Here is a 23,452-nt window from a genome sequence, read left to right on the forward strand (position 1 = left end):
AGGGAGGTAGACTCCAGGGTGTGTCCGGCCTGTCTCACCCAGTCCTGCCCCACCAGCCACCTTCTAATTAATTTCCTTTCAATGTGCATGAATCCATGCATTGGGCCTCTAGTTTCATATAAAAAGCATAATGGTTAAATGAAACCCAGTGACTCAAAGAGATTTATTAACTAGAGGTAGGGATTGAGGCCCAATAAATTTTAGTAATAAGCTCAAGGTCACACAGCAGAGATTTAGAGCCCAGATTTTCTGAAGTCCAAAATCAGTCTTTTTTCTTCCACAGTCTTACCCATTTTTCTAAGTCTATCTTGGTAGCTCTGGTAATAAAAACAAGAATACTAAGAAAGGAAATCAACAAGATACAGGAGAACAGAAAATGAGTCTTATAATAGAGTATTGTTGTCATTAAATGTTATCCGGTGATGTGGAGTTAAAGAACATGGATAATTTGATGCCTAAATTAGAGAAATTATACTACTATATAAATTTATGTATTGTGCTATTATGTTTTTACAATTGGGTATCTTTTTTTTAGAATTCATTAGAAAATGTTCCAGGTAACCTTTCTCCTATTAAGGACCCTGATAGACTTCTTCAGGATGTCGATATTAATCGCCTGCGTGCCGTTGTGTTTCGGGATGTGGTAAGTTATGCCTGCTTGATGTCCCAGGGGAAAACCTTCCATTGTCATTTGTGTAAAATAATTTAAATTTTAGAAGAAATCTAGATATTAAAACTAAAGATCCCAATGTTAGGAATTGTGAGGTTTATAGCATACTTCTGTTTATAAAACAATTGAGCCTTAGCTTTCTCTGAAAGTTTGTTGATATATTTTTTAAATTATGTGAAATTTTGATATAAGTTGTATATATATATTAATAACCATTGTAATTCAACTTACATTGAATCACCTACTCTCTTTTAGTATTCCCTGCTCCATGTATAGATACTGAATAGTTTGTTATCATCAATGTTCCTTGTATTATGGATAAAGGGGATTAATTCATTATGGTATTACTGGCTTTACTTTTAAAAGAAGAATCTGCATTTAAAAAATATATTTTATCTATAAGAAATTGAGTTAGAAGGGTAGTTTAGTAAAACTTAAAAAAAAGCTTAAGGAGACAGTTTCATGGAATACTTCAATTATATCACCAATTACTCAAGATAAGCAAAAATAAGATTGGCGTATTTCAGAGCAGATTCAATATGACAGTACTGCTTAATATAGTTACTATTTACCAGCCACTTTGGATTCTAGTTTTCTTTTTTTTTAATTTTTATTAATTGTTTTTAATTACAGTTTACAATGAATATTATTGTGTATTAGTTTCAGGTATATAGCATTATTTTAATTAATGATTTATGAAACATAGAAGAAAGTTTATGTTTTAAATTTATACTTAATAAATTGGCTGGCATACTTTAGATTGGCTGAAGTATCTGTAAGTCATATAGTATAATATTATATGGTAGTAATATACAGTAGAAAAATAATCTAGTAAGTATCAGTTCTTATAAATCACTGGGAAAATTATAAATATATCAACACAAAAATAGGCAGTAGACATAAAATATGAGACTTAAAGTAATAAACTATGATAAAAATATCTCACTTATAATAATCACCAGTAGTCAAAGGAATGCAATTAAAAACAAAAGTGAGATATTTTTACTATTAAATAAACTAAAATGTAAAACTTTTTTTAAAAATATATATTATTGATTTTTTACAGAGAGGAAGGGAGAGGGATAGAGAGTTAGAAACATTGATGAGAGAGAAACATGGATCAGCTGCCTCCTGCACACCCACTACTGGGTATGTGCCTGCAACCAAGGTACAAACCCTTGACCGTAATCGAACCCGGGACCCTTCAGTCTGCAGGCTGACGCTCTATCCACTGAGCCAAACCAGTTAGGGCTAAAATGTAAAACTTCTAATACCAGCATTGCAAGGGTACATTAAAATATGCCATCATCCTATATAATAAAAGGGTAATATGCAAACTGACCCTAATGGTGGAACGACCAGAATGACTGCTCAACCACTCACTATGAGGTGCACTGACCATCTCTAGGTCCCTTTCCCCAGCCAGCAGGCTCCGATTGCCCGATGGTGAACGGGGAACTGGGGGTGGGTGGTGGGGTACGCAGGTGGTGCTAGGCCAAGCCCCCCCCCTGCCAGTCGCCCCACACACAGAGGGCCCGTGGCAGGGGCGGGGCTGGCAAGTTTGCGGGAATGGCCAACCTCTCAGTCCCTTCCCCGGCCATCAGGCTCCGATCGCGGGATGGCAAACGGGGAACCGGGGTGGGTGGCGGCAGGGGGTGGGGCTGGCTGCAGGCAGCCAGGGAAGATGGCCCTGATCGCAGGCCAGACCTAGGGACCGTACCCACAAGTGAATTTCGTGCTCCTGGCCTCTAGTATATAGATATGTATGTGTTTATACATACATATCTATCTCACTGGTAGGAATAGAAATTGGATAAACATTTTGAATAGCTCTTAGTCAATATGTGTTAAAACTCTTATAAATATTGATGCCATATCCATTGGTCTTGCTCAGAAGTTATTTAATCTCATGTGCTCATCAGATATTCCTACAGGAAATTTGGCAACATTATAAATATTTAACAATAGAGTTTCAGCCTAATAAATCATAGTATATTTATTCAAGGGGGAAACTATGCAGCCATTAAAATCATATTTTTGAGGGAAATTTAATGACATGGAAAAACACCCATTATATGTTCTAAGGGAAAGCAGCAGTAAACAAAAGCACTTATATTACACAAATATTATATTTGTATGCTGAGTATATGTGCATGTACATCTTTATTAAAAAAAAAAAGACTAGAAAAAATATACCAAAATACTACCAGTGCTTATCTCTAGATAGTTTTTATTTTGTGCTTAATCCTTTTTTGTTTTTGCATATTCAAATTTTTAATGATAAACCCATATTTCTTTGTAATTAATAAATGATAAAGGAATTTTAAAAATAGGAGATAAAACACATGATAGTATAAAAACAATGATGTGAAAATCTTATCACAATCTGATTTGTAATCTAGACTTGGAAAAACATCACTTATTAACAATTTGACCATTTAGTAATGGAAATTATTCATCTTGAGAAAAATATTTTGTGGAAAAAATGCTTTTTAAAATGAAGAATGATTAAACATAGAGCATATCTTTATCTCCAAGAGGAACAGTCAGATCAAACAAGTGTGACATTGTGTTTTAATAGTTAGTAAATTCTGCATTAGGTGATTATAGTAAATTATGATAATTTTGGTAGATAATGACATATTTTTAAGAACTATAGATGTTTTATAAATATGTTGGATAACCAAGCAGTGACACTTAGTTTTATTCCTGAAGGAAAGTAATTAAGTGTTCCTACATGTATCTTACAGGAATATAACTTGTGTTCATTGAGTTTACAGTATGTATTAGAAACTTAATATATATTATCCTAAGCTTCCAGTTAATGGTTAAGAGATAGTTAAGACTCAGAAAGATTAAGATCACACAGCTGTTATGAGGTAGTAGAATTAGAATTCAAAGGTAGATCTTTCCAAACTGTTCTCTTTTTTCATCATCATATTTCACAGATTCTAAGACACTTTTTTTCTCACTTGTAAACCATCTGTGAAATTTGAAAATTACAAATTTTAAAATTATACATTTTAGAGATAATTGTAGATATTATGCTAAGCATTCTACTTGACTTGAATTTTTTATGAATCCATAGTCATTTACTAGCCTTAATTTCATAAACAAATTAGATTTAAAAAAATTAGGTTTTTAAAGAAAAGTTCATGTATATACATATGGGTATAGACAGAAAACTAAGTGATAGAATATAACCTTGGGGTGGAAAACTATTTCTTTTTTTTTCCATAGTCTTTGGTCTTTGTCAGCTGTTTTACTTTTTAAGATATAATTTTCTTAGTAAGACCTCCTCTCTCTCCCTCTCTCTCCCTCCCCCTGCCTCCTGAAAGATTAAGGATTTTCATGTTTTTCAAGGATTTCTGAGTTTTGTTGACCCTGAAAGAAAGTGAATGCTACTGTAGTGGCAAGAAGGAACATTTGATAACATGTCAAAGAAACAATTCCTTTCTTGCTCTCATTTGTTTTCAATGGTAAAGACATTGCTGATTTTTTTTAATTTAAAATTTTTATTATTGACACTATCGCAGATGTCCTACATTCCCCGCCCCCCCCCCTTTGTCCACTTCCACCCAGCTCCTGTCCCCACCCCATATCCCACTTACCCCTCCCTACACTATTGTCTGTGTCCAGGGTCTATGCATATATATTCTTTAGCTAATCCCTTCACCTTACTTTACCTAGTACTCCCTACCCTACTCTCCTGTGACATTTGTCAGTCTGTTCCATGTATCCATGATTCTGGTTCTATTTTGTTCATCAGTTTATTTTGTTCATTAGATTCCTCTTTTAAGTGAGATCATCTGTTATTTGTCTTTCTCTGACTCGCTTATTTCCCTTAGCATAATAATCTTCAGGTCCATCCATGTTGTCGCAAAGGGTAAGAGTTCCTTTCTTTTACAACCATTGTAGTAGTTCATTGTATGAATATACCACAGCCTTTTATTCACTAATCTACTGATGGGCACTTGGGCTATTTCCAGATCTTGTAAATAATGCTACTATGAACATAGGAGTGCATTTATGCATTCTGATTGATATTTCAGGATGCTTAGGATGTATACCCATAAGAGGGATCACTGTGTCAAAAGGAAGTTCCATTTTTTAATTTTTTTTGAGGAACCTCTGTACTGATTTCCACAGTAGCTGCTCAGTCTGCATTCCCACCAGCAGTGTACTAGGATTCCCTTTATTCTACATCCTCACCAGCACTTGTTATATGTTGATTTATTAATAGTAGCCAATCTGGCAGAGGTGAGGTAATACTTCATTGTAGTTTTAATTTGCCTCTCTCTGGTGATAAGTGACTTCGAACATTTTTTCATATGTATCTTGCCCATCTGTATGTCCTCTTTGGACAAGTGTCTATTCAGTTCCTTTGCCCATTTTTTTATTTTGTTAATCCTCACCCCAGGATATTCTTCCACTGATTTTTAGAGAGAGTGGAAGGGAAGGTGAGAGACACACAGAGAGAGAAACATCAATGTGAGAGTGACACATTGATTGGTTGCTTCCCGCATGCACCCTGACTGGGGCCTGGGATGGAGCCTGCAACATAGGTACTTGCCTGAGAACTGAATTGAAACCTGGATCCTTCAGTCTGTGGGCTGTCACTATCCACTGAGCCAAACTGGCTAGAGCCCTTAGCCCATTTTTAAATTGGATTTTTGTCTTCCTGGTGTTGAGTTGTGTAAGTTATTTATATATATTGGACATTAAACGCTAATCAGATGAATCATTGGCAAATGTGTTCTCCCATACCGTAGGTTCCCTTTTTGTTTTGTCGATGGATTTTTTTGCTGTACAGAAGCTTTATAGTTTGATGTAGTCCCATTTGTTTATTTTTCCCTGTGTTTCCTTTGCCCTCGGAGATATATTGGCAAAAATATTGCTCTGAGAGATGTCTGAGAGTTTACTGCCTGTTTTCTTCTATGATTTTTATGGTTTCATGGCTCACAATTAAGTCTTTTCTTCATTTTGAGTCTAATCTTGTGTATGGTGTAAGTTGGTGGTCTAGTTGTGTGTTTTTTTTTGCATGTACCTGTTCATTTTTTCCCAACACCATTTATTGAAGAGACTGTCTTTACTCCATTGCATGCTCTTTCTTTCTTTGTCAAATACTAATTGATCATGAAGGCATAGGTTTATTTCTGGTCTCTCTATTCTGTTCCATTTATCCATATGCTGTTCTTATACCAGTACCAGGTTGTTTTGATTACTGTGGCTTTGTAATATAGTTTGATATCTGGTATTTTAATTCCTTCAACTTTGTTCTTCTTTCTCCAGATTGCTGAGGCTATTTGGGGTATTTTTTGGTTCCATATAAATTTTTGCAATATTTCTTCTAGATCTGTGAAATATGCCATTGGTGTTTTAATAGGAATCACATTGAATCTATATATTTCTTTGGGTAGTATGGACATTTTAATGATGTTAATTGCTCCAGTCCATGAACATGGTATATGCTTCCACTAGTTTGCATTTTCCTCTCTTTCTTTCTTCAATGTCCTATAGTTTTCTGAGTACAGGTCTTTTACCTCCTTGGTTAAGTTTATTCCTAGGTACCTTATTTATTTTGTTTGTTGCAATAGTAAATATGATTATTTTCTTAGTTTCTCTTACTGAGAGTTTATTATTAGTGTATAAAAATGCAGTCGAGTTCTGGATAGTAATTTTGATCCTGCTAATTTGTAGAATTCACTTATTAGATCTAGTAGTTGTTTTGGTGTTTTTTTTTTTGTTGTTGTTTGTTTGTTTGTTTTTTTTTGTGTGTGTGTGGAATCTTTACAGTTTTCTAAGTACAATGTAATGTCATCTGTGACCAATGCCAGTTTTACTTCCTCTTTCCAATTTGGATGCCTTTTATCCCTTCGTCTTGTCTGATTGCTATGGCTAAGACTTCCATCACTATGTTGAATAAAAGTGGGGAAAGTGGATATCTCTGTCTTGTTCCTGACCTTAAGGGAAATGCTTTTAGTTTTTGTCCATTCGTATGATATTGGCTGATTATTTGTCATATATAGCCTTTATTATGTTGAGGTATGATCTCTTTATTCCCATATTGCTGAGAGTTCTATCATAAATGTTTGCTCGATTTTATTGAATGCTTTTTCTGCATCTATTGATATGATCATGTGGTTTTTATCTTCCATTTTGTTTATGTAATGTACCACATTTATTGATTTGTGTAAATTGTACTAGCCTTATTCCCCAGAATAAATGCCAGTTAGTCATGGTGGATGATCTTTTTAATGTATTGCTGAATCTCATTTACTAATATTTTGTTGAGGCTTTTAGCATCTATGTTCATCAGGGATTTGGGCCTATAATTATCTTTCTTTGTAATGTGTTTTTCTGGTTTTGAAATTAGTGTAATGCTAGCCTCATAAAAAGAATTTGGAAGTCTTCCCTTTTCAAAAATATTTTACAATAGTTTGGGAAGGATTGCTGTTTATTCTTCTTAATGTTTGGTAAAATTCTCCTATGAAACCATCTGGTATGGAACTTTTGTTTATGAGTTTTTGATACTTGTTTCAATTTCATTAGTTGTTATTGGTCTATTCAGATTTCCTAATTCATCCTGATTGAGTTTTAGAAGAGTGTATATTTCTAGGAATTTGGCCATTTCACCCAGGTTGTCCAATTTGCTGGCGTATAGTTATTCATATTATTTTCTTACGGTCCTTTGTATTTCTTTGAGGTCAGTTGTTACTTTGCCTTTTTCATTTCTGATTTTATTTATTTGGGTCCTTTCTCTTTGTTTCTTGGTGAATCTTGGTAACGGTTTATCAATCTTGTTTATTTTCTCAAAGAACCAACTCTTGGTTTTCTTGATTTTTTTTGTATTGTTTTTTTTTCTTTTTAACTCTATGTCATTAATTTCTGTTCTGGTTGTTATTACTTTCTTCCTCTTCTTTTCTTGTGTGTGAGAGAGTGTATGTGTGTGTGGTTTTTTTCTAGTTCTTTTAGGTGTATAGTTAGATTATTTATTTGAAGTTTTTCTTGCTTCTTGACGTAGGCTTGTAATTCTATGAACTTCCCTCTCAGAATTCTTTCGCTGTATCCATAGATTTGGGTTATTGTGTGTTCATTTTCATTTGATTCCACAATTGTTATTTATATATTCTTTGATTTCTTTGGTAATTCATCCCTTATTCAATAATATGCTATTTAGCCTCATGTGTTTTAGTATTTTTGAGTATTTTGTTGTAGTTTATTTCTTGTTTCATGCCATTGTGGTTCGAGAAAGATGCTTGGTATGATATCAATCATCTTGAATTTGTTAAGACCTATTTTTTGTTCTAACATGCCTTCTATCTTTGAGAATGCTCCATGTGCACTTAAAGAGAATATATATTCTGCTCCTTTGGGATTAAATGCTCTGTAAATATCAACTAAATCCATCTGATCAACTTTGTCATTTAAGGTCACTGTTTCCTTGTTGGTTGAAGATCTATCCAGTGATGACAGTGGGATGTTATAGTTCCCTACTATGACTGTGTTGCTGCCAATCTCTTCCTTAAAGTCAACCAAGAGGTTTTTGTTCTTTTTGTTTGTTGGTTTTTTGTTTTAATATTTAGGTGCTCTTATATTGGTTGCATATATGTTTGCTGGGGTCATGTCCTCTTGCTGTATAAATCCCTTTAGTATTATGTAGTGACCTTCATTGTCTCTTGTTATGGTCTATGTTGCCAGATATTAGTATTGCTATCTCAGCTTATTTTTTGTCTCCATGTGCATGGAATATTGCTCTTCATTCTTTCACTTGCAGTCTGTGTGAATCTTTTGTTCTGAGGTGGGTTTCTTGAAGGTAGCATATGTATGGGTCATGTTTTCTTAGCCATTCAGTCACATTATATCTTTTAATTAGAGCCCCGATGCACAGAATTCATGCAAGAGCAGGCCTTCCATCCCTGGCCTGCCGACACCAGCTTCCCTCTGGCATCCGGGACCTGGGCTTCCCTCCAGCACCCAGAACCCGGGCTTCCCTCTGGCTGCCCGCAGGCACCCAGGACCCGGGCTTCCCTCGAAGCCCCGGCTTCGTCCGAAGGTAGTCCAGAAGAACGTCGAGTCTAATTAGCATATTATGCTTTTATTATTATAGATTGGAGTATTTACACTATTTACTTTATTATTAGATACTTATTTATTGCCATTTTTATTCTTTATGCTTGTGTTTCTCTCTGTTTTTATTTCTTCTTTTTTTTTAAGCTGGACCTTTACCATTTCTTGCAATGCTGGTTTGGAGATAATCAACTCCTTTAGCCTTTTTTTTGTCCAGGAAACTTTTTTGCCTTCACCTTTAAATGATAGCCTTGCTGGATAGAGTAGACTTGGTTTCAAGTCCTTGCTTTTCATTACTTTGAATACTTCAAGTAATTCCTTTCTGGCCTGAAGTGTTTCTGTTGAAAAATCTGCTGACATCCTTATGGAAACCCTCTTATAGTTAACTAACTTTTTCTTTCTTTCTCCTTTATAATTCTCTTTGTCTTTAACCTTTGCCATTTTAATTATGATGTGTCTTGCTGTGGGTCTATTTGGGTTCATGTTGATTGGGACTCTCTGAGCTTCCTGAACTTGTGTGAGTTTTTCCTTAACCGGGTTAGGAAAGTTTTCTGCCATTATTTCTTCAAACAGGTTTTTTATCCCTTGCCAACTTTCTTCTTCTGCTACATCTTTTTCTTTTTTTTTTTAATAAATTCTTATTTCTTTTGTTGCTCTGATTGAATGTGTGTTTTCTACCTTGTCTCCAAATGGCTGATTCGATCCACTGCTTCATCCAGCCTCCTACCAGTGTATTCTTAATCTCAGATATTGTATTTTTCATTTTTCAACTGGTTTGTGTTCATGGTTTCTATGTACTTTTTCATGCTTATATGGTTTCCACTAAGTTCTGTGTAGTTCCCATTGAACTCTGTATTATAAATTCCTTGCCTTCATTTCATTTAGCTCTATCTATGGAGATTCCTCATTTGGGGGTTGTTTCTTTGTCTCCCCATTTTAGGTGTTTCTTTGTTATTATTTCTATGTATTAGAATTGCTATTACTTCCAGTCATAATGCAGTGGCTTTATGTAGTAGGTATCCTGTGGGACCTAGTGGAGCAGTCTGCTTGATCTCCTGAACTGAATGTTCTAAGGGTATTGGGTATTTCAGCTCTCCTGTTTTAATTGAGTCTTGACTATTTTTGTCTCAAAGACATTGCTAATATAAACCTACATGAACTGTTTAAGATTTGTGTGGCAAAATTTAATATATGGTAAAAAAGAAAGAAGTGGCTTTAAAAAAACAACAACTTCATTTTCAGTGTTCTCTAGTATGCAAAATTGAAAGGAAATTTGTCCTAGGTCACCAGTGTCCAAAATTATATAAACTGAAACTAATTTTAATCCTTAGGAATTAAATTTAAAGTTTTCCAACATCCTTGTTGAAGCATTACAGTTTTTAAAGGATTTCAGTTATTTAATTATATTACTAATTCAAGATTGCATAGTGGAGAACCCCATTTCTTAAGCCGATGGGAGAAACATAATAAAGTTCATGTTTTCATAACAATAAAATACATAAGAAAGTCAATTAACCTGTATAAACTTTAGTTGTTCTCCAGATGTTTAGCCTCTATGTATATTGTTATTCTTTTTCAAAGATAGAATAGGGAATAACCAGCACAATTACTTTGAAGATCTGAGTTTGAAAAGAAATGGCAACTATTTACATACCATATTTAAAGGAGATTTTAGCTTGGCTAGGACAACAGTAAATATTATTTGCAGCTCCACAACTTGGTGGTTGACATCAATTCATTTCACACATATTTGTTAAATGCCTGTTAATTGCCTGGAACTGAGTTTCCAATGGTGGAAATAAACGGTGACATGGGCTTTTATGGTGTATCACAGCTTGAGCTGCATTCGCATTTATTCTTGGTCATTATTGTTTGTTTGTTTTATTGTACTCACGTCCTTTATAATAACCATTTAAGCTTTTGTATTTTTACCTTTTTCTGTATATCTATTCCATTAGCATTGTAATGCAAGTAGTATGCATTTTAAACACATCATAAGAAAGCTCTCAACCACTGAATATGAAATACTAAATTCAAATGCCAGAACAAGTTTAATCTGTTTTGGTCATTTTCACCATTAGCTATACTGATTTTGTTTCATAGTATTAAATCATCATTTCTTGTTTACTTCCTTTTCTGACAAATGCACATAAATTTTGATTTTTGTTTATATTGTACTTAAATGTAATAATACAACGAACCCATTAATAGAGTTACTAGACTTTAATGCATGTTTGTTTTCCTTATTTTTATTTTATTTTATTTTATTTTATTTTTTTAAAATATATTTTATTGATTTTTTACAGAGAGGAAGGGAGAGAGATAGAGAGCCAGAAACATCGATGAGAGAGAAACATCAATCAGCTGCCTCCTGCACATCTCCCACTGGGAATGTGCCCGCAACCAAGGTACATGCCCTTGACCGGAATCGAACCTGGGACCCTTCAGTCCGCAGGCCGACGCTCTATCCACTGAGCCAAACCGGTTTTGGCTTCCTTATTTTTATGATACTAATTTTTACCAGTTATCTATGGGGCACAGTAAATGCAGTTTTGGTTTGAAGTATCACTTTTATTAGCTTAGAAAAAGGCTAACCATTTACATTTGCTTATTTAAATATGTTCTAATTTGGTAGTGGTCTTACAGGTAATATAAATTTGCCTTCTTCTCCTCCTTCTCCTCCTCCTCCTTCTCCTCTTCCTCCTCTCACTCCTCCTCCTCCTTCTCCCTCTCCTCCTCCTCCTCCTCCTCCTCCTCCTCCTTCTTCTTCATTTTTTTCCTTCATCTTCTTCTCCCTCTTCCTTCTTCTTCCTACTTCCTCCTCCTTTCTTCCTCTTTCTCCCTCCTTCTTCCTTCTTCCTCCTTCCTTTTTCCTCATTCTTCCTCTCCTCGTCCTCGTCCTCTTCCTCCTCCTCCTTCATTTTCCTTCTTAGCAGTTTTTCCCTATAAGATGGTTATCTAAGCTTTTTGGCTAGAGCTTTCAAGGTAATATGGAGCTCTTACATTTTTGCAAGGCATGCTTATTATAAAAATTATCTTCTCTGCTGGACTGCAAGTTGCTTTCTATAAAACTACTAGAGGCCCGGTGCACAAAAATTTGTACACTCCGGAGGGGGGGGGTGGGTCCCTTAGCCCGGCCTGTGCCCTCTTGCAGTCTGGGACCCCTCAGGAGATAACGCCCTGCTGGCTTAGGCCTGCTCCCAGGTGGCAGAGGGCAGGCCTAATCCCTAGGTGCAGCCCCTGGTCGGGCTCAGAGCAGGGCCAATTTGGGAGTTGGGGTGCCCCCCCTGTCATGCACAGAGCAGGGCGGATTGGGAGGTTGTGATGCCACCCTCAGTCACACTCAGGGTAGGGCCGATTGGGGGGTTAGGGCACCGCCCGCTGTCACACTCAAGGCAGGGTCGATGGGGAGGTTGCGGCGCCACCCCCTGTCATGCACAGAGCAGGGTCGATCAGGGGGTTGGGGAGCTCCCCCCTGTCACGCACAGAGCAGGGCCCATCAGGGGGTTGGGGCGCTTTCCCCTGTCAGGAACAGAGCAGGGCAGATAGGGAGGTTGTGGCCCCGCCCCCTGTCACACACAGAGCTGCAGGGCGATCAGGGGGTTTGTGCACTGCCCCCTGTCACACTGATCCAGGTGCCAGGAGGCCTCGAGGCTTCGCTGATACCGGTGCTGGGAGGCATATTACCCTTTTACTACATAGAATAGAGGCCTGGTGCATGGGTGGGGGCCGGCTGGTTTGCCCTGAAGGGTGTCCTGGATCAGGGTGGGGGTCCCCACTGGGGTGCCTGGCCAGCCTGGGAGAGGGGACGATGGCTGTTTGCAGCTGGTCACACACCCTTCAGGGTGGGGGTCCCCACTGGGGTGCCTGGCCAGTCTGGGTGAGGGGCTGAGGGCTGTTTTCAGGCTGGGACTGAAGCTCCCAACTGCTTCTTTTTTCTTTTTTTTTTGTATTCTGGGCCAGCTTTAGCTCTGAGGCTTGGCTCCAGCTCTGAGGCCTCAGCTGCTGAAAGTAGGTATCTGGTTTGTTTAGGTTCTATAATTGAAACTCTGTATCAACTCCAGCTCTGAGATCCCGGCTCACTGAAAGCAGGTTTCTGGGTTTTTTTTTAGCTTCTATATTTGTTACAATGTTCAAACTGCAGGCTCAGAGGCCGGCAGGGCAGGCGGGGAACTTTGGAATCCTCCGTCACTGAAGCAAGCAAGCCTCATGTTCAGTTTAAGCTGCCTGGCTGTCAGCCGCCATCTTGGCTGGCAGTTAATTTGCATATTGCCCTGATTAACCAATGAGAAGGGTAGTGGGTGTATGCCAATTACCATGTTTCTCTTTTATTAGATAGGATTACCTCTTTATCCTAACTTGGCTGATCTTTATCAGACCTTTTATTGCTTGGCTCTTTTCCTCTGGAAGAACTCCTTTTTGTTATTGAACTTTTGAAATTAGGAGCCTCGATCCTGACAATGTTTTAGTGGTTATTTTTCCAGTGCAGGATGGTGAGATTTTTACGTCTTTTTAATCTGTTTATGCAGGTAAAGATTGCAATCGCTTTCTCTTAAGCTACCATGTCACCCTTTTAGTTCATATTGAGATTGTATAAAATTTGTTTTATGCTCCCCTATTGTGTATTAATAGTCTCTTGCTCAAATAGTAACATGTCAGAAATGTTTATGTATTTCAATTGTAATTATATTCTATTAATTTTTAGTTATAACATTTGAAACTGTGTCTTTATCATTTAGGTGTATAATTATTCTTTTCATCCTTGTGCATATTTTAAATATACATACTGCATATTTTAATATACATGCTGCATATAGCTGCATTTTTAATATACATACTCTATCATGGAAGAAATAAGTAATAAAGGTTAAAAGCACAAAGAATAAAGTTTTGTGGCATATTCAGCAAAATTTTAACATTCGTGGGTTGTTGTTTTTTTAAATATATTTTATTGATTTTTTACAGAGAGAAAGGGAGAGGGATAGAGAGTTAGAAACATCGTTGAGAGGGAAACATAGACCAGCCGCCTCCTGCACACCTCCTACTGGGGATGTGCCCGCAACCAAGGTACATGCCCTTGACCGGAATCAAACCTGGGACCTTTCAGTCCGCAGGCTGACGCTCTATTCACTGAGCCAAACCAGTTTGGCAGTGGTGTTTTTTAAAATACATTTTTATTGATTTCAGAAAGGAAGGGAGAGGGAGAGAGAGACAAATAAAAGGTAAATGTCATATTTTGTTCCATGAAGACAATGAGATAGGAATAATTTCTTGTATTCTAAGAACTTTCACTTTAAAAATTTTGAACATCAAAACTGCCTTTTTATTTTACACAGGATGATAGCAAGCAGGCACAATTCTTAGCTTTAGCTGTCGTTTACTTCATTTCGGTTCTGATGGTTTCCAAGTACCGTGACATATTAGAACCCCAGCGAGAGACTGCAAGAATTGGAAGTCAACCAGGTAGAAACATCAGACAGGAAATAAATTCACCAACAAGTACAGGTACTTAATATTTTTATATTATTTAAATGTCATTATAATTTTCCTGCTTTTAATTTCATTTTTACATTCAAACTTAAACTGATTCTATTCATAATCATCTCATACATTTACAAGTTAGTGGTATATAAAGACCAATTTAATATTCTTCTAATTCCTAAAAAATGTATGAATGGTATTTCTATGATATTTGCTGTATTCTCATTTGCCAGTGCAGTTTTGGTTTTAATGTTTTATATTTATTAATACCAATCATTTATACTACTATTTTATTTGCAAGCAACTCATATTTTAAATGTATTACTTTTAACTTTTATAAACATGAAATTAGGAGGTTCTTATAGAGTAGTACAAGACCAAGACTAAGCCAAAATATAAATCTTTATAGCCAAGTTCAAAAATAGTCTTCCTTCTTTCCTCCCTTCCCTTTCTCCCTTCCTTCCTTCCTTCCTTCCTTCCTTCCTTCCTTCCTTCCTTCCTTCCTTCCTTCCTTCCTTCCTTCTTCTTTTGCTGTATAATTATTTTGGTTTCTAAATAGAAATACTCTATATTCTATATCATCTATATTCAAAATATTCTGTACTTAATATCAGTATTCTATCAGAGATCATAATAGGAAAACATACATTCTAAACTTTATACCAAAGTACCTTCAATTAAAGTCAACCATCTTGACTCATATCTTTCTTACCTACTGATTATACTCATGTTGTAGGAGTTCTTGCATTATCAACTTTGTCTATTCTGCTTAAAAATGATAAATATTTCCTATTTTTTAATGTCATGGGGTTTCTTCTATCAATTGCATTACAGGCCATGTTTATATCAAGGTTATTTCTCTGTGTTTTTTTTGCAGTGTAACCTTGGTAACCCAGTGGTTATTTCATGTACCACTGGATTAACTGGTAGATTAAATTTTATTTCCTAAATAAATGTATATGACATATAAATAAAATGGATATTTTAACAAGTGCATAGAAATTAGTGGTCAAATCTCTGCATCTTGTTTTTGATAGCATTTCATATCTCATTTACCTTTTATTGCTGTTGTGGAAATATGGATTATGCATAAGTTTTAATACTTTGCTGTTTCATGCTATATTTAGTTTAAACTCATAAACATGGTATTCATTGTAGTATAGTCTTTTAACTTTGTTCTTCAAATTAAACATTATCTTACCACTGCAGTTTATGTCTTTTGATCATTTAAAATACTAAGACTTTATTATCTTAACTCTTTTTTTAATGTATTCCTATCAGTCATGTGTATATAAAATAAAGAAATATTAGTGAATTACCAGTTCACTAAAACCAGTTCTTATTTTTGTGTATGTTTTCATGTGTCTGTTGCTAAAATTACTTAAGTATATTATTTCCTTTCTCTTAATATATAACCACTTTCCTTCCCTCAGGGGTGCAGTCTTTGTTGCCATCAGTGCTTGCATGTTGCAATAATATAAACTTGTCATGTTTTGTCAGTGGACTATGTAGCAGTTGTTACATACTGGCTCAAATTTGATTCCATGATTTTCTTCACAGTTGTGGTCATACCATCTATCCCTCATCCAACTTTGAACCATGGATTCCTTGCCAAGTTAATTCCTGAGCAGAGCTTTGCCCACTCATTTTACAAAGGTAATATTGACCTCATCTTCCAACCTATTTGAGTATTCTTGTTTCATCATATTATGTAATAAATATCCATAATTCTATTGTTATAAACAAGTATATACCTCAGGTTTCATGGAGATATATGTTGTATTTATACCTGGCTAATGAGAGCAAAATATAGCTTTATATTCATACTAGAGGCCAGGTGCACAAAATTCATGCACGGCTAGGGTCCCTAGGCCTGGCCTATGATCAGGGCCGATCAGGTTCCCCGCCTCCCGGCCTCCCCGCCTCCTCCTTCCCTTGCCACTCCCGCTGCCACCACTCAGTTCCCTGCTTCCCTGCCGCCCCCCTTCCCTCACTCCCTTAGTACCCCGCCACCACAGCTGGTTGCCCGCCATGTTCCGCGCCACCCTGTGGTGGTCAGTGCATGTGATAGCAAGTGATCGAACTCCCGGTCTCCTAGTCGAACTTCCGAGGGGACAATTTGCATATTAGCCTTTTATTATATAGGATTCTGTTACATTTTTAAGTACCATCTGCAAATTAAGGATACCTAATTATATGTAGAATAATATGTACAGTGGTAACATTCATTCAAGAATGTAAGAGTCAGACCTTAGCAGAAGGACTAAGTTAGCCCTAAAATGAAGGCCACTTCATATTCACAAGCAAAAACCTTAAAACAAGCTTTGAAAGCATCAAAGCAATTTAAAGTTATTTAAGTTTCTGTCAGAGCAAAGTTCCAACTCTCTTTAAAGGAATATAAAAAAATTCTTCAACAAGCAATATAAATGTCAATGTTAAACATCTAATAAAAATTATTAAACATACAAAGAAGCAGGAAAATGTAATGAATAAGCAAGAGGAAAAAAATTAGTCAATAAGAAGAGATTCAGAAAGGACAGAGATTTCAGAATTATTACATAAGAACATTTAAACAATTATTATCAAGTAAGTGCAAGATGTTTTTCAATCTAAAGGAAAAAGTGGACATAATGAGGATGAAAATGAAGAGTTTTAAAAGAAACCAACTGAAAGTTTTAGAGATGAAACATTAAATAGCCAAAATGATTTCTGGGTAAGATTAACATGAGTATTGTCTCTGCAGAACAAAGGATTGTAGTAGGGTGATTCTGCATCCCCACATCTCATCCCCAAGTTTTTCCTGTGTACACTCCCTGCATAATTCCTTGTACACTTAAAATGATGGATTTTGCTTCTGTGACTTATTTTCTATAGGACAGTTGCTTTTAAGAAAAGATGATTATCCAGGTAGCTCTGACCTAAGCACAGGAGTCCTGTAAAGACAGTTCTCTGGCTGGTTGCAGAACAGTGTGAGAAGGATTTGACATTGCTGTGATGGAGATGATCATAGGACAAAGATATAACATCACCTTGCAAGGTCTGAGAGCACAGCCTTGCTAACAGTCAACAAAAAGTGGGGACTTTACCCTACAACTGCAAGAAACTGAGCTGAGTGAGTTTAGAGAGGACCTGAGCTCCAGATGATACCGTAGTTTAGTGTACACCATACAGTGGTTAAGGATATGGAAGACCAGTTTATAGAACAAAGGAAGCAATAAAGTACTGTTTGTTACAACTTGATGAATGCATACATATTTTTATAAATATACAACCTTTAAGCATCATAACAAAATAAAGGAAAAAACATTTTTTTAGCTTTATTTCTTATAAATACATAAAGCTCTGAATTGTGTAAAGTAAGAAGGATTAGATTAAATAAATTAAATGTCCTCTGGAATTTGTGTTGTGTGTAAGCATATTCCAAAGGTTTAGCTGTAGTGACTGGGAAATATTCCTGATTAAGGAGCCTGAATCAGAATATGAATGTACTACTTTCTTTATCAAAAACATTTTGTTATGAAAACAATTTTGGCTGAACTGCACAGTGGTCTTAGTGGTATAATACAATGTTGAGGACCTTTTAGGTTGATGTGGTAAATTTTCTATTATTCTCTTTAATATGTGCTAATATGGAAGTGGATTATACATATCTGTGATTGCATGCTGTGGTGCAATGGTTATTGAGAGGAAATTTCTGTTGATGATATTGGAACTGTAGAATCAACTCTTAGTGTTTTCACAGGATAAAAAATTAGTTGGATTCTACTCTTTAAAGATTAATAGGATTGGCTTCTTTGTCAAGTCAAACATGTCCAATATTTTTAATGAATGCAGCACTGCCAAACAAAGAAGGATTCCAACAAGTTTTTTTGTTTGTTTTGTTTTTTACTAGCAGCAAGTGTCAGAGAATAAAAATCAAAGTTTGAATATTGTAGAAGTACACAATTTTTATGAGATGTTTCATTATTTTTATATATAAAAGCCTAAGTGACCATTAGGGCGGAACCACCGGTTGCTGTGATGCACGCTGACCACCAGAGGGCAGACGCTCAATGCAGCCCGATCCCGGTGATGTTCTCTGTAGAAGGCAGTCAGTGTGAACATCTCAGTGATTCAGGGAAGCACAGGGAACTCAGGGTGAGCCTGCCACCGCACTTGACTCACCCACTCGATGGTGCTCGCGGGACAGACTGTGGTGTCCCAATCTGAGTATGTGCAGCAGCTGCTGAAGCTCAAGCAGCAGGCCGTGCAGCAGCAGAAGGGCATCCAGCCACAAGCCAGCAGTCGGACATCCCCCAAGGGGTTCCAGACTGTGAGAGGGTGAAGGCTGGGCTGAGGGACCTCCCCACTCCAGTGCATGAATTTCTTGCACCGGGCCTCTAGTTTAATAATAATTGTCAATGAACTATCTTAAGCTCTAAGAATAAAATTTATTTTGTTCATCCTTGCAAAGTTGGCTCTTGTCATCTTAAGTATTTGATAGAATGTTTTGTGTTTTCTGTTAAAAGAAGATTCATACATAAGAAATTCATGGAACTGGAACTATTTCTTTCAGTGAAGCAATTTATATGTGATTATAACTCTGCAGGATAAATTACTGTAACTGGGTATTGAACATTAGTGGTATGTTTTGAAGATACAGCACTTCTAGTTTCATTTTGGATAAAAGTTTCAAATAAATATTCTAAGCTGAGTTTTCATTCCATCAACATACCTCTGTGACACTGCTTTCTCCATATTATTAAATAAAAATAGGTTAACTCTATGTTATTCCCTTGAGTATCATTATTGCTGGTTCAACTTGGTTTAGATTAAGTTTAACAAGCAAAAAGCTCATGGTTACGTTATAAACTTTAAATATTTATATTCTCAATGTTTGTTCATAGTGTTTACATAGTCATTTCTTTTGAGGAATCACTTTTTGCTTAAAGCTCTTTGTTTAGCTATGATATGTAATGAAAAAAGTTACAAGTATAAAAACATTTGTGTATATACACATTCAGTGAACAACATGGACAGTTTTTACAATTATTATCTCTTTCCCAATGTTGTCTTTGTTCAGAATATATTTATTGAAATGTAGTTTTATGTCTATGGAGTCAAATAAAAAATATTTCTGCTTTTATTTTGTGTACTTTAACATTTTGTTATTTTTCACAGATAGTTTGAGAAGAACTGATCTCATCTACTCTTTAATTCCATACTTCATTTCCTTCTTTTAGCTCATTATTGAGCTTTTTAAAATTTTCTGAACTAGCTCTCTGGCCTCTCTCTCTTCTTTTTAATCTTTGATAGTCCCTCATTTCAAGGTCTTATAACTTCTTTGAGTATTGCCATTTTCTTCATTGGACTTGTGTCTAGTCATTTATCCTATTTACTGATGGAAAATTTAAAAATAGCACCAATTTGTAATCTCAGAGGGAAGGTGGGAGTGGGTGGGTGGGAAGAGATTAACCAAATAATTTATATGCATATATGCATAACCCATGGACAAAGACAATAGTGTAGTGAAGGCACAGGGTGGGGGGTGCTGATGTGGGCTAGAAGGGGTCAGTGGGGGGAAAAGGGAGATCTATAGTACTTTCAACAATAAAGATAAATTTTAAAAAATTAAAAAATTTATGAAAAGTAATGTAATGAAATATAATTTCTATTTAATATATGTTCCTATGATAAATATTTTATATATGTAATATAACAAATGTAATAAAATAATTTTGTTTTTCTAAAGCATTCTATAATTTTAGGACAACGCTAACATGTCTAAACTTACAGTGGCAAGACTACTTTATTTTTAATTTACCTGGATTACTACAGTTGCTTCCAAAATGGTTTCCTCACCTCTTCCTTTAGTGATCACCATTCTACTTTATTTTTTAGTTTTTCTGCATTTTATTTAAAAATATAAATGAGATTATGTCTTGATTTGACTTAGTTTTTTCTTAATCTTTTAGAGTATGCTATCAGGTGACTCCTGGATAATCTGAGTGCTGACTACCTTTCCAAATTTATCTTGTTATTCTTCCATTTGCCCACTTAGTTACAATCAGATTCCTTTTTAATTTTTTAATCATTCCAAGCACTTTCCTGCCTTTTGATCTTTGTATTTTGTTCCTGGTTTATGGCTCTCTTCCCTATTTTTTTTTTTTGTATGATTGCCTTATTTATTCTTCTTCATCAGGTATTGGCTTAAAGGTTACCTCCTCACAGAGGTCTTTCCTGACGACTGTAGCTAATAGCTTCCTCACTGACACTCTATTGTCTATCATAGCATCTTCTTTATTTCTCTTTTTGTAGTTATGCAATTTATTTATTTGTCTAATTGATTATTAAAATGTGTGCTTCAAGAAGGTAGTCTCTTTCACCTTGCCTGGCTCTTGGAAATAGATATACTTAATATTTGTTAAGCTAATGATTAAGTCAGTGAGAAAGCTGAATAATTTTTTGAAAAGCTCAGTATTGATGGTAGCCATAAAATGTATGCTAAAGAGACTTTTATTGATAACTTGTCCTGGAAGCTATAGAAGCTTTATGTTAATTATTGCACTTTAGGTTTAATAAGAAGAAAGTTAATATTTAGGTGAACTTATAAATAAATATGTTTTTCATCTAATGTTTCTAATCAGGGAAAAGGATTAAGGAAATAAAATAATTAAGAGACTATGATACAGTTACACAAATAGACCTATAGCATAAGCAGTCTATATGTGGAATGGAATTTGTATATTTATTATTATAAATATAACTTTTCTAATTAAATGGGTGAGGAAGGATCATTTGGCAAATGGTTTGGGGATTACCACATGGGGTAGCCAAGTGAAAAAATTCATATCCTTGTTTTATGATAGTCCAAATAAATTTCACATGTATTAAAATTTAAAGGTAAAAATGAAACTGCACATAATTTAAGAAAATTAAAATTAAAATTTATATAAGAAATTATGTTTAAAGCATAACATCAAAAACTGAAGTTCTAAAGTAAAATATATGGCTAAATAAAAGACATTTTATATGTCTGAATATATTAAAATTAAAGGACAAATGCAAACAGGAAAAAATTTACATTAATATAATAAAAGTGAATAGCCTTAATGAATAAAAAGCTCTTATATATCAATTAAAATAATGTATAACATTAATGGGAAAATGTAGAAAATACCAAACAGCTAGCAAAAGAAAGGTAATGTACAGTACAAATATGAAAAATTTATTTAATGCTACAAGTAATCAAATACATTTGTATTGAAAGAAAACTGTACTATAATTGGAAAATTGGGTAAAATTTAGAAAAATGAGAATATAAATACTTATACTTTGCATAGCATGAAAATATCTATAAACCTTGATCTAGTAATTTTACTTTCAGAATTGTATCTTATTGAAAAAACAATAGGCCAATAATCTATATACAAATATTTTTACTGCTCAGTTTTTATTTGTTGCATATTTAAAAATGAAGTTAATATTTATTAGGCACATTTTTATATTCTTATAAACTAACACTAAGGGTTTCAATATTGCAAGTTTGTTATTTTTTCTTGCTTTTAGTATTATATTTAAGGGTCCATTATAATCTATTATGTGAGTGCATTAAAATTTATGTTATAAGTAATCTATAATAGTATCAATATAATAAAGAATTTTTATTGGGTAGTGATCTTGAACATATTATACATTTCAGTTATTTACTGTTAAAAATTATCTCCAGTCACTCATTGCACATAGTTTTAAAAATCTAACTTCTAAATGTCTATTCTTAGTATTACTAAAGATACCAACAAAAGTCTTTCCTTCCCCTCCTCTCCCTTCCCCTCCCCTCCCCTTCTCTCCTTTCATCTTCTAATTTTGCCTTTCTTTCAATTAACTTTACAATTACTTCATTATATATTTGCTGAATAAATGAAAGATTTACTGTTACATCCTAGGTACTTAGGATATATAATGGTGTGCAAGAAGTTCCTATCCTTATGAAGCTAACATTCTAGCAAGGGAGATACACTTTTAGAAAGCAAACACTTAAATATATAATTGCAATATATGTGCCTTCTAAGAAATAAAATTACACACCATTATGAGAAAGTACAAAAGAGGAAACCTAATTTAATTTGGGGTTGGGAAAGACATAAAAGTGACATTTAGCTGGGAACATTAGGATGAATTCAGTTAATTTGGGAAAAGAATGGGGACAGTGGAAGCACATTTCTGAAAAGGTAAATGCAAATTTTGAGAAATTCCTTGGCATATTTGGGGAATATATGGCTGCAAATAAGAATCAAAGGAAAGAGAAGCATCCCCTGAGTTTAGATAGATAGACAGGAACCAAATTATATAGGGCCTGTAATCTGTATTAAAGATCTGGTTTTTAAACTAACCAGAGTGGGGAGTATTAGTGTTCTATTGCTTCCATATCAAATTATTACAGACTTACTGGCTGAAACAACACAAATTCAGTATCTTACAGTTCTGTAGGTCAAAAGTCTAACATTGATTTTGCTGCTTTTGCAGTCACAAAGGTTTGAGAGATGACAAAGTGCTGGGGCAGGGTTGAAGGATAAGGTGTATCTCCTACATGAGGCTATTCCTTCAACACTGGGAGAGATTGTTGTTTTATTTATTGTATAGAAACCAAGACAGAGAGTCAAGCAAAATGAGGAAAGGAAGGAATATGTTCCAAATGAAAGAACAAGATAAAACATCTGAAAAACAGCCTTAATGAAATGGAGATAAGTAATTTACCTGAGTTCAAAGCATTGGTCATAAAGGTGCTCACTGAACTGGGGAGACGAGTGGATGAACACAGTGAGAACTTCAACAAAAAAAATCCTATATAACAAAAGTCCAGCAACCTAACAGCAGAACAACCAGAATGACCAGTCGATATGACATGCACTGACCACCAGGGGGCAGACACTCAATGCAGGAGCTGCCCCCTGGTAGTCAGTGTGCTACCACAGTGGGAGCACTGCTCCGCTGACCAGAATGAGTGGCTGCTCCTGCTGCAAACCCCAGGCCAACTGACAGGAACCTGGGCTGCAATTGTCACCTCCTGATCCCGAAGGCTGGGAGGTGGGTTTGTGGCCACCAAAGGACTGAGGCCTACTCCACTGCCCCTCAGTGCTCTTGTCCCTGGGCCCGGCCCTGACCAGGTCTCCTGGAGAGGTGAGTGCTCTGTCTCCACAGAAGATGCCGGACCAGGGAGCAGCTGGTCAGAGAGTGGGTCCACAGCCACTC

The 23,452-nt window shown here is 35.6% G+C and overlaps 1 protein-coding gene across 1 annotated transcript in view; it reads left to right on the forward strand.

The window, feature by feature from the left end:
* NBEA (neurobeachin) overlaps positions 1-23,452 on the forward strand; it is a gene marked incomplete at its 5' end in the record, with an annotated part of 948,936 nt that overhangs the window by 265,716 nt on the left and 659,768 nt on the right. Inside the window, 3 exons of the mRNA XM_081083035.1 lie at positions 536-643; positions 14,077-14,245; positions 15,782-15,877. Coding sequence (XP_080939161.1) covers positions 536-643; positions 14,077-14,245; positions 15,782-15,877 — 373 coding nt within the window. The remainder of the gene's footprint in view (positions 1-535; positions 644-14,076; positions 14,246-15,781; positions 15,878-23,452) is intronic.

This window comes from Myotis nattereri, assembly GCF_964212035.1.
Source record: "Myotis nattereri genome assembly, chromosome: 2".
Taxonomy (NCBI): domain Eukaryota; kingdom Metazoa; phylum Chordata; class Mammalia; order Chiroptera; family Vespertilionidae; genus Myotis; species Myotis nattereri.